This window comes from Cyclopterus lumpus, chromosome 1 (genome assembly GCF_009769545.1).
Source record: "Cyclopterus lumpus isolate fCycLum1 chromosome 1, fCycLum1.pri, whole genome shotgun sequence".
Lineage (NCBI taxonomy): Eukaryota > Metazoa > Chordata > Actinopteri > Perciformes > Cyclopteridae > Cyclopterus > Cyclopterus lumpus.
In genome coordinates this window covers 14,839,054-14,854,246 of record NC_046966.1, presented here as the reverse complement: position 1 = coordinate 14,854,246, position 15,193 = coordinate 14,839,054, and the positions used below count along the sequence as shown (strand labels likewise).

The 15,193-nt window shown below is 40.2% G+C and overlaps 1 protein-coding gene across 1 annotated transcript in view; it reads right to left on the bottom strand.

The window, feature by feature from the left end:
* Positions 1-4,707: 4,707 nt before the first annotated feature.
* rims1b (regulating synaptic membrane exocytosis 1b) overlaps positions 4,708-15,193 on the bottom strand; it is a 68,847-nt gene continuing 58,361 nt past the window's right edge. Inside the window, exons 25-33 of the mRNA XM_034541365.1 lie at positions 15,066-15,169; positions 13,837-13,940; positions 13,529-13,689; positions 9,754-9,968; positions 6,959-7,103; positions 6,184-6,296; positions 5,441-5,542; positions 5,050-5,189; positions 4,708-4,926 (exon numbers count right to left, since the gene is read on the bottom strand). Of these exons, the coding sequence (XP_034397256.1) occupies positions 4,708-4,926; positions 5,050-5,189; positions 5,441-5,542; positions 6,184-6,296; positions 6,959-7,103; positions 9,754-9,968; positions 13,529-13,689; positions 13,837-13,940; positions 15,066-15,169 (1,303 nt within the window). The remainder of the gene's footprint in view (positions 4,927-5,049; positions 5,190-5,440; positions 5,543-6,183; positions 6,297-6,958; positions 7,104-9,753; positions 9,969-13,528; positions 13,690-13,836; positions 13,941-15,065; positions 15,170-15,193) is intronic.

Here is a 15,193-nt window from a genome sequence, read left to right as displayed (position 1 = left end):
TAATTGGTTCTTTGAGTTGGGATTTTTTTGTCAATTAAAAGGTCTTGGTTTCGTACATTTGACTCACTGTTAACATCAAATACACAAAGTGGCCACTTTATTAGGTACACATGTAAACCAACACCATAACATGCATCTTTATAAAGATCACATTGTCACACAATGGTGTGTCTAATCCTTTGTCTTTCCATTTAGCATTCATAGGGGGAGCAGAATATAAGAAACACAAGAGTAGAAACTTATGTAAATTGTGTCGACCTGAGAAATGGAACTGAGGGTAAAACTGCTCAAATATACTGTAACTGTACTTGTTAAAGTAGCACTGAACCTTTCCTTTCGTTCCTCTTGAGAGAAAGCTGTGGTGAGCTTGCAAACAGTGCAGTTATCATCTAATCTGGTCACGTGATGAGTTGGCTTCCTGCAACCACCGCATGCCCCCTGTCATGCATTTTCAACAGGAAAGGCCGCCTCATGTTGAACACTTCTCAAAGTAGAGTCTTTTTCATGTCTGGAGATATGATTATCAGATGTACTTTTTCCCAAAGTTTTAGTTTGTTTACTTTATTTTTGCCCAGTTTCTTTCAAAAGGTCATCTCAATGGATAATATAAAAAATGAAGTTCTAGTCATGGTCCCCATTGCATCGATGTGTGTGACCTTTGACCTGTTTAGAAATACCCATTTACTGGAAGCAGCATGGACATTTCATCGTGGCCTCTGACATTTATGATCTGTGGTTCTCTTTTCCACCATAGTCCGTATACATGCTACATGGAGGTCGTGACCCCATGCTGTGATGGGGAAGACCGGCTCGCATGGCTGGGCTGGTGGCGCTGGTAGGAGGGTTTGTCAAGATTGCCTGCAGATGTTGTTTCGGGGGGCCGTCTGCTTATTTAAAGAGAGGAAGTGGAACATAAATCTCCCAAGACCTCTGCTGCACTGTATTATATGTGAGGTGACACGTGAGGCCTCTTTAGTTCAACTTCCTCTTCATTGAGACACACTGTAGCAGCACCCAAGGAATAGAGTTTTGGTGTTATATTAGTACACGGTTGTCATGTGCTTTACTCAACAACTAGATAATAAAACGTTCGCTCTCCAGAAATGTCGTATGTATGAGATTATAATCTCCTTGGCTTTTTCTTTTGTAAATGTGACATGGAAAAAAAAAAAAACTCTAGTATGTGTAAAGTTAAAAACATTAGGAATGGAGCGCTATGAATGGAGGCACAGTCTTGGCAATCATTAAAAGAATACTGGCAAAATTAGTGTCGGAGCCCAGAACGTTCTCAATTAAAATCATCCAATACAACAACGAACAGGGCTTCTCACTTTAAAGTTGAAGGAAGAGATGGACATCAGAAAAACACATAATATGGCTTGGTGACAAAATAAACTTTGAATAGATTGATTAAGCTCTGGAAATGTGGTTGCAGCAATTGCTCAAACTAGGGCAAACAACTATTTACTAAGTCTACTAAATATTCTTTAAATGTTTGTTTCCATTCCTTTCATATCGAGACAAGTGTTGTTATGGTAGTACTCTATAAATAACAGGAGACTTATTTAGATTTATAGTGACATTATTTGTATTTTTAAAATTTTTTAAATAGTTAAAAGTTAAAAACAGTATACTTGAAGGATTTACATCGGATAGTTTAGTGGCGTAAATCGAAAAATCATACATGTCTACATACTTGGTAACTACAGCTGTACATTTAGCAGAATAAAGAGTACAATATTTACTTTTGAAATGTAGTGAGTGAAACTTTGTCATAATCAAATCTAATAACCAAATAACAATTTGTTTGGCTTATTTGTGGTTTTTAGTGTTATTTTCACATTTTCTGAAGAGGACTAGTTTGTTAATATCTAAAAGGAAATATGTAATGTAGATCTATTCATCCTATTTATGTTTCTGACTTGAGTTTCTTACATTTCAAATAGTTCAGTTATTCAGTGAAACACTTGTGCGTAAGACTCTTTGAATTTATCCCCTCAGTTTAGTGAGTTGCTGCTTTGCTTTGACAAGTGAAGCATTGACTATGGACATTTATGGGGCCAAGGAAAATATTAACCTTCCCACAAACATGGCAGCATTTCCCATTTTGAAATAAGTTTTTTAACTTTGACCTTTTGACATTATGTCAAACTTAAATGGAGGCTTAGAAAATACAACGGTAAACAAAACAGGATTTCTTAAGCGTCGGGATTTGAGGGGCACACTGATAAGACGAGTTGAGAGGCAGTTTTCTTCCACACATTCTTTTTATTTGTAAATAATAAAAATGAACTTTTTTTTAAATATAAAACATACACATCATTTGAGCCACATCTGTTATACAAACAAGTAATGTTGCAGTGAATGCTTTACTTTTTTCTAATTCTCTTTTTGTTTCAGTGGAACACAGAAGTTGTAAACAATCAGCAATTTTTTTCCTGTTAATACTGACAAAGAAAGAAAAAAAAGAAAAAACCAGCTTCACCGGACGATGAAAAGAAAAGTCAACTGTTCTGAACATGGCCGGGGGGTTCAGACATTGGGTTTGAAGTGTAGCGGTACACCTGTAGCTTTGGCGTCCAGTTTGTGGCCCAAGTCCATCGTCTTGTTTTGTCCCACTGAATGGTCCCCAATGACGTGTTAGTCGCTCCTCATTATATGACTTAGCCCCTTTGCAAATATCACTGAACCCAATGAAATCCCAGCGAATGGCTGTTGAGTATTTACAGTGTGTGACTCTCTGTGCATCTGCATTTATTCTTTATATAACTTAACAGTTCATGTGTTCGCATATCTGAAATCATTATGTTGACACATAATTCATATTTCCATATAAGTGGATCTGATTTGTAGATATATATTTATACATCATCTCAGCCCCTCGGAGGTATACTCTGATGTGGAATAACAGGAGGAGGGGCTGTGAGGTCTGCTCAGTTCTACTGTACAGTACTGTGCATCTACCAGAGGGTCGAGGAAAGACATCACCGTAATCTTGGGATTTAGTTTGCGAGACATTCAGCACCGGACTGAGGGATGTGAAATTGACTGCAGTTGTGTTTAAATGTCTTTGTGTAATGGGAATGGCTTCGGTTTCTTGGTTTTATCTCTTTAATATTCAAGTACAAGCAAACTGTACAACTGCATGCAACATACAAGCGGCCCTACAGTATGTGGAACTAACACACGTATCTAGTTCAGCATCTTTTTTCTGTATCTGTTTTGTTTTACAAAAATGTGCATGCAGCTTGGAACAGGTTCCAAAGTCATGCTGGCCCTGCCCTTTTCCTGCTGGGAGGAGTCTGCGGGCCGAACAGCGGATGAGCATTGGTCATGGTGTCCCGACAGATCAGTCTGATTGGTTACTTTCACAGTCACAGAGATGCACAGGCAAAATTGTGTGTGATTCTTATTTTTCAATTTGTTTGTCTGTTTCCTAACAACTTGAACAAGAAAGGAATGGAACCAGTGACAGGATTGTTGCTTTTCTTTCCTCTTTTTTTAACTACATGTTTTTTTTTTCTTCAAAAAGTTAAACTTTTTGTTGTAAAAAATCAAGCTCTTGTGCTTTTCTTAAAATTTCTAAATAATATAAATTAAGGGTTGGCTAAAAACGTGCTGGGGTGAGTGAATGCACTCCCCAAAAAATGGGAAAAATTAGACCTTGCTCTTGCATTTACTTGTTTTCTTATTTTTTTACAGTGATGTTGAACCCTTGTGAAACTTCAAAGTGACATATATTGTATTTATTGGTCAACCTCCTGGGAGGCTTAATATACATCTATACAAAGACAACTGGCCTGGACAGTTGCCAGTGGTGAAAGAAGGAAAACAACGCTGCACGCTAATCTCACTGTCAAGTGTAAAAGTCTAAGCTGTGTCATCATCACTAGTCCCCCCCCCCCCTGCATTACACTTGCAGACATTTCATCGTTTTTTTTTTCTCTTGTGTTTTGTTTTTTTCTCTCCATGCACACACCAGACTGACAACATTATCATGAGCATTTCACATACTGTAAAAACATTTTGTGCCGGTAGTAACAAAGGGAAAAAGAAATGGACGCAAAAGCAAACACGCTACAACAGTGTGGCTTCAGCCACGGTCAACATACTGAAAAGAGGATCTTTCAACAGAGAGAAGGACCAGTGATGCGGCTCCATGGTCTAGGCACCAGAAGAAGGCCCTGTGCTTCCAGACTGAATACCCACGCGCAAGCGCCCTGCCTGGAAGCAGGAGTGCCAGCAGTCTGTTGGGGTTCTGGAGGAGGCCACTGCAGAAAGACTGCACCACCTGCAGGTGTGGAGAGTGATTGCCTCTGTCTCGAGTCCATACATTCCGATGCTTAACATACATTTCTTTGCTATTGTTGATTCAGTTAAAAATCACCCTGCATCATTTAATTCTCTGTCGTCTCCTGTCTTGAGAGCTACTTGTTGTCTATCGACAGCCCGGCTTCTTCAGCATACACAGAGAAAAACTATGAGATTTGCTTAATGGATATGAAACACTGAAATGTGGCGCTCCCTACAACAGACAAAATTAATCACGACAGGAGTGATTGTCAGATCTCAACAAAGCTTTCTGGTTGTGATTCTTTTGATTGTTGTTGTTCTATATTTCCGCCATCTTTTTGTTTTTGTTTGCTTCTCTCTACAGTAAGTTTCATGAGTTTGTTACTTGTCAAGCGGTGTAGAGCTGTTGGTCCACTAGGATCGGACTCCAGGAGGTCCAGAGGAGCTGTCGAGTGACGTCTGGGAAGCCCGTCGCGTTAGGGAGGCAAGTGTCGGATCCACCAAGGATGACGGGGGGAACAACTTGTACCAGCCAATGACTGTGCTTGATAAGTCCAGTTCCTCCAATAGGATTTGTGCAACTCCCATGAAGCTTTTATGGTCCATGCGGCCGTAGTCGCCCCATACAATCACCTTAAGAAAAATCATTTTCAGTCAAATTACACAGCAGTCTAGTTCCTCCTACTATAACATATGTAATCATTATGAATTTGGAATAAAATATTTGTGATAAAGAGAAATATGGTGAGGGCTCACCTGTAAGACTTTACCCTGTGGGCTTTCCTCGAATAGCAGTGCTTGCTGGTACAGTGGGTCAAGTGTTTTCCTTGCAATCTTGGTTTTCTTTTTGGCTACGTATGCTCCATTATTTAGCAGATAGACCTTGACATATGGAGCTGAAGGCAGAGACAAAGCAATAAAAAAGCCATTAGTAAGGAACACAGCGACTCTCCAATATAATCTAGGTCAGAGCTGGTTGCATCTTTATGGGAAAGGAAAGTACAGAGCAAGCTTTGGCTGCGTCTACTGGATTTCAAGGATTGTAGAGTGTATATACTCCGAATGGGAAGAGTGTATGATTGACACATTTGGGAGGCAGGGAGTGATTAGGTGCTTTTTGGTATCTCAAGGATTGTCAGATTCTCACCAGGGAGGGATTTGGATCCTGGCTTTTGTACGAGTCCTCGGGCCCTGATGACTTCGACCTCCAGCTGACCCTTTTTATCCATCATACCAATCTGGATGTCACCTGGGAAGCACAGAAAAGTCAAAAGAAGATTGTCGTCATACGAAAGCAAGAGATCAATGGCAGCTGCAAATAGAACATGAAGTCAAAACAAATAAGTGACTGCACACTCTTGTGAAAAGGGATCTTTCATTAACACAGATGAGAGCAACAATAGTATACAATATTAGTATATAGCATACTTGATATTGAATTATATTTCACTATATTATTACATTATATACTATACTTCATTATAATATTACTAGTATATAGTTACTAGTTACATATACATATAATATACTCTTGCAATAAATAAACAGTATAATTAATTTCATGTTACCCAATACCATGTTATTATTATTATTATTATTATTATTATTATTATTATTTGAGTTCACCCAAATTTCATCAAAAGGCTAGCACACAAGTGTCTTAACTTCAAACAAATACATTAAGAATGTTTGAATAAAGAAAGTTACTTTGTAAATAATGATAATATACAATAAAATGCAAAAACAAATAGGATTAATTAACTGGAAAAAAAAGATTAATTAATTATTATTTTTTAAAGGTATACAAACAAACACATACAAGAAAAGAAAAATACAAAACACAAAAAAAGAAGTCAGAAGAGAGTCAGAGGAGTATCATTAGTATCTCACCTATTGCAGGAGTAGCCAGAGTTTGTCTTCCCACTAACTGAGCCGGTCCCAAGCCATCCAGGAAATCACTGAACTGACTGCTGGCCCCCACATTGACTCCAGAGAAGATCAAACTAATACAGAAAGCACATACACATGAATTAAGTATCACAATACAGTTAACAATTATCCCCACACAGTCAGAATAGAATAGAATAAAAGAATTCAGAACTACTTTTGCTCCTTTCAGGAGAACCCTTCTACTGCCAGTCATTATTCTAAGCATGAACAACATCTCAGAAATTGCCCAAGCAAGAGAATCCATCACAGAAAACACCATGCCTTAATTTGATTCAGTTTATTACGCGTTTTATCTTTGCCTCCGTGAGCCGGGTGATTTTTTTTAACTATGTGCTCATTATATTACACTCTGTTTACCGTCATTCGACCGACACATACATGACAAAATTTGTAAGTGTACGTCTGGATACAGTCCAGAACATGTTGGCATACAAACTTCCCTGTCACATCCACGTCATTTTATTCAAGGTGTTTTAGTTGGGTGTGACAGCAGCTACAGTAGCTTTAACGATGTTGCATTTGCTGTTTGAAACCAATGAAAAAGAAGATGTAAGCATTGCAGCCTGAAAACACAGGTGGAAATGTAAAGTAGATATAGCCAGATATAATTGGACTATCATTTAGATGTCTCCTTTAAGAGAGAAAAAATGATAAGGGATGGAGTTTGGTAGAGTGTGTGTAGGTGGTTGATTCAAGAAGAAAGTGGTTTACTGACTTCCCCTCAGAGTTGTAGCTGTTCATGCTGCCATTGTTGGACTCTCTGCTGGGCTGGCGGCTCATGTTCCTGGTCAGCTCTACTGCCATGCCGGTCTCTGTGCTCCTTTGGATAGGTGCTCCCTTCTCCTTCTTACTCTTCCCCTCTGGATGAAAGAGTACAAACAGGATTCGTCACATTGTTGTAGTTGGAGGTATTTTTGCCCAGTCTCATGCTCATTCAGTTTCCAGTAGAAGGTACAAATGAGTTAAACCTTCACCCTGACTACAAACTACAGCCTTATTGACATAGGCGACATTTGAATCTAAGTAAGATATCCCACACAAAGAAAAATGTTAAAGATGAATCTATTGTTAACGCTTGACAGCAGCACTTTCTTATAGGTCTGTAAAAAAAAAACTTCAAAAGGCAAAACTATGATTCAAGTTGAATTCTTAAAGGGACCGTGTGTAAGATCGGGCGGCATCTAGTGCTGTGGGTTCAGATTACACGTTGCTCAATTTACTGCCATTTACAAACCTTTAGGTAACATAAAAACCCAAAAGGCTCTCTCTGGAGCCACTATTTGGTTGTCCGTTCTGGGCTGCTGTAGAAACATGGCAGTGAACTCTGTGAAGAGGACCTGCTCCCAATGCAAATATGAGGGCCTCATTCTAAGGTAACGCAAACACAACAAAGTTTCAGGTGACTAAACACTAATGAAAACATAGTTATGAATATCATAATCTATTTCTGCTAAGCAATAAACTCCTTAGTGCATGCTATATTGGCCAAGAACGGAGTTCTTCTTCTTACGGAGACATGTCGGCAGTGCCAACATGTCCCAGGATGCATTGCGCATGAGCTTCTGACACCCTGAGACAAAATCCAAGCTCAAGTAGCAACCTGTAGTCAGTATGTCTTTGTTCACTACTGATGCCCCAAAAAGTGTTTAATTTAGAACAGAAAATCACACAGGTTTAAGATAACGTTTTCCCTTTCAGCCTTGTTGTGGGTATCTTGTCTTTTAGTGACATTTTTTTGATGGTTATTCTTTCAGACTCGATAATATTTCTCCAGAGCCACAAAAAACATTATACAACTGTTTTCTGTGGCTGAATACTGCCCCACATTACATTTAAACTGAACTCAATGTGTAAAAGAGTGCAGTGCCATTGAGAACATGACAAATCACAGATTAGGAAAAGGTTTTCCTTTACCCCATGTGATTGGGAAACAACAAACACTGTATGGAAATGCCCCAGCTTATCAATGGGGCATAGCCTTTTTCATATCAAACAATTAACCACTGGAATTAAAAAGTAGAAAAGTACAAGGCAGCCTAGAGATTCAGTTGATCTCTCTTTCTGAAGCACGGCAAAAGTCACACCCATCTGTAATAAACAGGAAATAGTTGGGCAGATAAAGTACTCAAACAACAGTGTGTGGACTGCGATGTGTACATCTTCTGACTCATACTATTAGTATAAATGGTGCAAAGAGAAAAATGTAGCTGCATTTCTGAGCCGCCCATCATCTCTTGTGTATTCTTAGCGTGAGATGAATTGATATGTCCTTGAGCATAAATTCTTTACCTGCTTCTTCTCTCATCTATCATGAACAAGATTTTTTTTAATTAAGGTTTATCTCTGCACTAGCTCTACTTCCTCTCTGTCCTTTCAACATCAGGAAGAGAGGCCCCTTTAGGCCTAATGTTCTGTAAAAGCTTTTCATGTCCACTACAAAGAAGGAGGAGTACAGTGTTTGGTTTTCATCACAAGTCTTGTACACTCCCCCCCCCACCCCCCCACCCTCCCTTGTGGTAAAAGTGCATGCTGGAGTCAGACCAGCCAGACACTGTTGTTTGACTGGGAGCTAAGCTGCTCAGCCACGATGTTCTGAATCATATTATGTGGTTGTTTTTCAAGGGCAGTAAAGGTTTGTCCTTTACAGAACAAAAGGACACTTGCAATGTGTAGTGCTTCGGTACAGTTTCTCAATTTCTCCAGCATCTGTAAACTTTCATAGACATTTAATCTCTGCTCTGGTTGCCATGTTAAAAGTGACCAATGTATTCCAACGTACACTCCGGTGAACTTTCCAAAAGGTTTTTTTTTTTTTTTAAAGGGCAAATCTGTGCAGCAAAGGCCGAAATATCCTGATTTATAGAATTTAGTTTGGTTAAGCTTAAAACTAATTTCAAAGCAACTTTCACTTGGATGAGACAGCTAGTAGTTGCTTTAAATTAACATCAGCTGCCCACCTCTTTTGTCTGGGCTTTAGTTAGGACAATTTTGGGAATGCTTTAGTGGCCAAGGGCTGGAGAAGCCGGACATTGACCGAAATGTCCCCAGTTTGCATCAAGAAACGGTATAATTTCATTCCCCATCTATTTTCTCACCTGGTTTTCTGCTATGTGTCTACTTTTGACTTACAATAAAGGCGTACAATGTCCCCAGCTACATGTCTTGTGGCCTTCTCGTCAGTGGTTTGAAATCCCTGCTGTATTATGTAACATCACACAAAAATGTCTGAATGGAAGCTTTGAAGATTTGGGTATGTTTGGCGTCCCGCTTTTCATTCAAGCAAATATGGCCACAGATAAACCCCTTTTTGTGCCTAACTTTGATCTCAATTACTTTTAAACGTGTCACTCAAAAAGCTGTTGTAATCCCCCAATATAAAAAAAACATTTCCTTTCCTTTCCGATAAATGAAATGAAAGAACATCCTAATTTTAGTAAATGTGCCACATTCATATCACAAATAACTAGTGGGATAGACAGTGACTATTTCAGGGTTGCTATGGTAACTCACCTGGGCCGCTGATCTGTGAAGTGCTGCGACTGCGACGGTTGCCAACGATAGCCACCACCCGCGCGCTGAGGCTGGAGCGTCTCTTCTTACTGCCCCCCCCCACTGTGCCCAGCGCTGTGTCTGATTGGCTGCCGTCGGTGCGCTCCTGGGTGTAGATCTCTCCGCTCACGCTGGAGCTCTTCAGCATGCTGCGGCCCACCGAACGTATCTGCCGACTGGAGAGAGAAGACGCAGAGTGACACTGGGATCTGGTGTCATGGAGAAGAGCTTTCTGTAACTTCTTCTATAATGTACCTTCATAAACAGGAGCGTTGACGAGAAGTGGAACATGATTGTAATATTTCAAACTACCTGTTGTTGAGGAGTGATGTTTAATCACACAACATGTGAATCAAATAACAGTTTACACTTGGGATCCCAAAGATGACATATCCTACCAAATTACAAAGAATTTAAAATGCAAGTTTGCTTGCTTGATGTTTGATGCAACACAATTGTGCTGTAAAGTGGGCCAACACTTTATAGGAAAAGAGAGAGCAGCCAGGTTATGGTTAAATGTGCTCGCAGTCCAAAGCTGATAATCATATCATGTATTAAAGTTAATTCTTCTCAAACGAGCCACTACACGCGTACAGAAGCTGCCCAGCGATCGATGCCGCCTCCGAGGGGTTCGGATGAGCCACCGCATGTCCATCCCCTCAGAGGGGGTCAAAGTGCTGCAGGAGAGCCCAGCTATGCTGCCCCTACCACCCATAGCGCCTACTCCCAGTGGGCCCCTAACAGCCACAGTCCAGTGGACCAGGGGATCCAGTGAACCACTGGAAAGGGGGAGGGTGGTTTGAGGCCTCTCAACTGCCTCTTGCAGGCTGGTTAGGGAAGGACGTGCAGCGAAGGGAGAGGATGGGAGGGAAGGATCCGGGTCTGGAGGATGGAGGGGGTCCTGGCAGTCACAACACGGGATGCATGCAAGGAGGAATCTGAGACATGCAGAGGGAATTGCACAAACATACACAGAAAACATGGGCCAAATATAACAAAAATGACAAACAATATTGTACAAAATGAAAATGTATATGCATTTATGTTCAGTGTTGGATTTATGTATAACCTATAGAAAAACATCAGTCATATCATATTTGTTCTTTAATCTTTTTTTATGTTTATGCTAGAATGTAACTAAACTAATAAGCATAAAACTGTTGGATGGACAACAGAAAGAAAATGCTATGCTAAGTAAATGCAAACCAATACAATGAAAGGCAGAAAACCTGAAGATTCATTCCACTCAATTTAAGCAAAAGAATGAACATGAGCACCGTTAAGGGAATTATATAAAATTGATGGGGAGCAGTAGATCAAAAAAAAAAAGGCATATCAAGCAGGGGAACAAGTTGAAGAACATAGGTAATATATGAAGATGTAAGAAGGCTATAACTATTTACATTCATCTGTATGTACTCAGTCACTTCCATTATCAAAAGCAAAGGTGAGTATCCACAGAATACAGATATTAATATTCTAGTGAAAAATTACCCGAAGCCAGCCATCCTTGTTCATCGCTGGATTACCAATTCCTCCCTCAAAACAAACCCTTTGTCTGAATTATAAATCCGCCACATTAGTCCCTTTTTTAAAATGGTTGCTGACTCCAACATCTGGGGGTTATTTTAGATTCAAAATGTGTTTTACTGTTTATGTGATGGCATATTCAGGCATCCTCATACTTTTGGCCATAAGTTTGTCAATGGGCTTGTTTGTTTTTTATTGATTTTTTTAACACTAACCATCTCTCTCTCTCTCTCTCTCTCTCTCTCTCTCACCTCAGACTCTAGAAAGTGTGTCAAAGGCCCTGGGGCTGTGCTTTTATAACGCTCTATTTGGATTGATCTGTGCTAAGGCCATTACGACTGGGGCCCCTCTCTCTTCTCCTCCCAGACCTCAATACATTAGCCAGCTAATAAGCTGCACTACATCAACACTTGGCCACTGACGACCACTGGGATAGGGTCATTTGTCTCTGTCAGCACACTGCTACTGGTCAGTAGGGGATGTGTGTGTGCATTTGTGTGTGAGGGTGTGTGCACATAAAGAGAACGCTGGGATCTTTTGTGATTTTGTATTTATAACTACCTTTTAATTAATTATTTAAGCTCGGTTTGTCTTTTATTTTTTGAAATGTTTCGCTTAAGTGTAGGTGTTTTTAATTATAGTTTTATATTTTGGTTTGCGATTGGTATGTGTTTTATAAAAGCTACATTCATTTATTGATATATTCCTTGACAAATACAAAGTTGAGATAACTTTAGATTTGTACGATGTATTGTTGTTTTATACTGCATTCAGATTAAAAACAGTTTTCATCATTCACTGCGTCACCTCCATAAAGTTGAGGGACTTAAAAAGTTGAATGGTTTTACAGAGACGGAGTCCAATTTAGCCCTGCCTACACCAAAAGGGAAAACAACTCATCGCTCTCTAATGTGTGAAGGAGCCTCGTTGTCACTTTCCTCTGATAGCAAACAAGAACAACTACAAATGCTATAATACTGCTGTATGGTGGGATGCACTACTAACAGGGTAAAGAAACCAGGACTAAGTTTTTATGAGCTGGCAAACTGAAATACTGAGCCTTTAAGGAACGAAAAGTGAGGCATCAGCAGGAAGAATGGGAAAACTGTAGGATCATGACACTGAGTATGACTAACATTATGTGTGCAGCAAGCATTTAGTCCAAATGTTATTTTAGGCGTACTTTATTTCTGTGAAATAACCTAAAGCATTTTGACAGAATGCAACTTGTGTTATAGTGGAATGTAGATTACAAAGCTATGCATTTTGATGTTTGCAAGGGCCTTAGCTAACTACAGTAGCTCGCTAACACATAGCAAACATTAGTCTGTTGTGATGTCTGACAAAGCACAAAGTGAGACACTGGGTTCAACATGTAACATATTTCAGCTGCAAGATCCAATTTTAACCCCAGTGTCAGTGAGCAAGACGACAAGTTCAAGCTGACCTCTGCCCTCCCTCTGTAGTAAATACTACTATTTTACTACAAAATTAAATAAGGAATTGTCTATAATTGCTGTCATTACAAAGGGTCCCTTGCATTCTGCTGTCTTAAAATAATGGGGGATTTAGGGACTCTATCTTGGGGATCCAGATTTGGTTGTTCAGTGAGAAGATGGATCGTCTGCCATCATCAGTGAATTCACCATTTTCGAATCTATTGATCTTTACCTGGACTCCCTTGTGTCTCCAGCTACAGTGTGTCTCCTGCGCTTCAACTCATCAGAGAATCGTCTCTTTCCTGCATCCCTCCTCCTCTCCTCCTCTCCATTCACCCCCCACGAGATCCTCCTGTCCCTCCTCTCCTCTTCTAATGACTTGGATCTGAGTTCAGTTTGTTTGGATTTCCACCATTCAGCATATGTGTGTGTGTGTGTGTGTGTGTGTGTGTGTGTGTGTGTGCGTGTATGTGTGTGTGTGTGTGTGTGTGTGTGTGTGTGTGTGTGTGTGTGTGAGGAGAGAGGAGATAGAGTATGCAGAAGGACAGAGACATGCAGCAGTTGGCATGCAGAAATAAAACAGAAAGACACACAGTGTTAGCATGCGTATAACATACAACCCCTAATCATCAATATATTTAGGCTTATTTAAAAAAGGAGATGATTTTAAGTGGATAAATAGGTGTGATTACAATAGGATGGACTCCGATTCACAGCACCTTTAACATCTTAATTGAACATATGACCAATAGCAAATGAGGGCTGACCTGAGTCGTCCTCCGGGTCGTTCTGATTGGATAGACATGTAGCTGGTGCTACTGAGACGGGAGGCACTGCTGGCACGGGAAAGGGCCGACGCATCGCTCATATCGCTGTCTGATGATCTGGCCGACATGTTGTCGCTGCTCCGCCTCTGTTCTGCGTACATCTATGGACAAAGATGAAAAGGGCGTGGGAGAGAAATTATGATTATACTCAAATTGAGGACAGAAAAATAGACACATAGTATATATCATTTATCAAGTGCAGGAGGCGGAGGAAAGGATCTAGAGAAATGGGAAACTCAGATGCTGACCTCCCGTTTGGTCTTGAGGTCCATCTCAGGGTCGTGGGAGGCTGAAGGCCGGTAGGAATGTACTTTCATCTGCAGCTGTCGGGCTCGCTCCTCTACTGCGAGGGCTGAAACAAAAGAGACAAAAATGTGTACGAATATATTATCTTATCAAAAAAAAATAGAAAAACAAGGGGGAATGAATTAGAAACAGCAGTGTGTTCCCAATAAGGGAGAATCTTGAAGATGCAGGATCTAGTTTCTGACACTAGATGGAGCATGATGTGCACTGATGACACTCAAGTTTACTGTATGACAGAAAATCCAACAGGCATGCTCACATCAACCTGGGAGCAACTAAAATTGTAATCAGGTAGTAATGTTAAGTTATCAGCAAATGACAACTACACCTGATACATTAAGATTCTCTACATTAATACACCCACCTAAGTCAGCTATTCAACCAAGCTATACAAAATATGTTTAAATGCTGTTCCAAACAGGACTTCTGAGAATGATTTGGGGGATAGAGTGATCAATATGGTGTGTGTGTGTGTGCGGATATACATATATATCCACACACACACACACATGTAAATGAACTATGTTTGTTACGTACGTGGCGTTATAAGTCAATGTTTCACACAGGACATGAATAGCGGTCCCCTGGTTGAAAGTCCTGTGTTTGTTTGACCCATCCAACCTCTGTCCACCATGTGATGACTTTCTCGCTCTTTATTCTATCTCAGTTGCTCTGACCGTCAAATAATTATATTGGAATAAGTTAAAAGCCTGGTGCATCTAAGTGGTGAGTCAGTATCAGATGCAGAGAGGCACTGACCAAGCCTTGAAAGTTGACGAGATGGGGGTGTGAATTATTTTGTTCTTTAAGATCACTTTAATTTAATGTTTGCTCATGGCCTTATCAGTATTTATTTTAGTTGTGGGTGTCAGTGAACTTCCATTCACATACACTGCAACAGAAAATAAACAGGCACACATTTTTTTGTTTCAAAACTGTGAAATGGTCGATAGGCTGCCCTACACAAATCTGATTGGAGGAGCTTGTCAAGGCTAAATACATCCTGACAGACTACTCAAAGAGAACCTCTTGCCTAATGAAATAAAGCAAAAACGTAGAACTAAATGTATTTTTTTGTGACTAAGATGGCATTAAAATGTTACATACTAACTTGACTTCATTGTGTCCCCCGATTTTTTAAATCCAACCTACATCCTTGCGGACAACATACCTTGCTCTATACTGCTGCTTTTTGCAGGGAGCTGAGGCAGCTGCCTGCCCCTGCGACCTGATGAGGTCCCCGTTGGAGAAGAGGGGCTGCCATGAGGATGTGCTCTGACAGACAGGAACATAAAGACA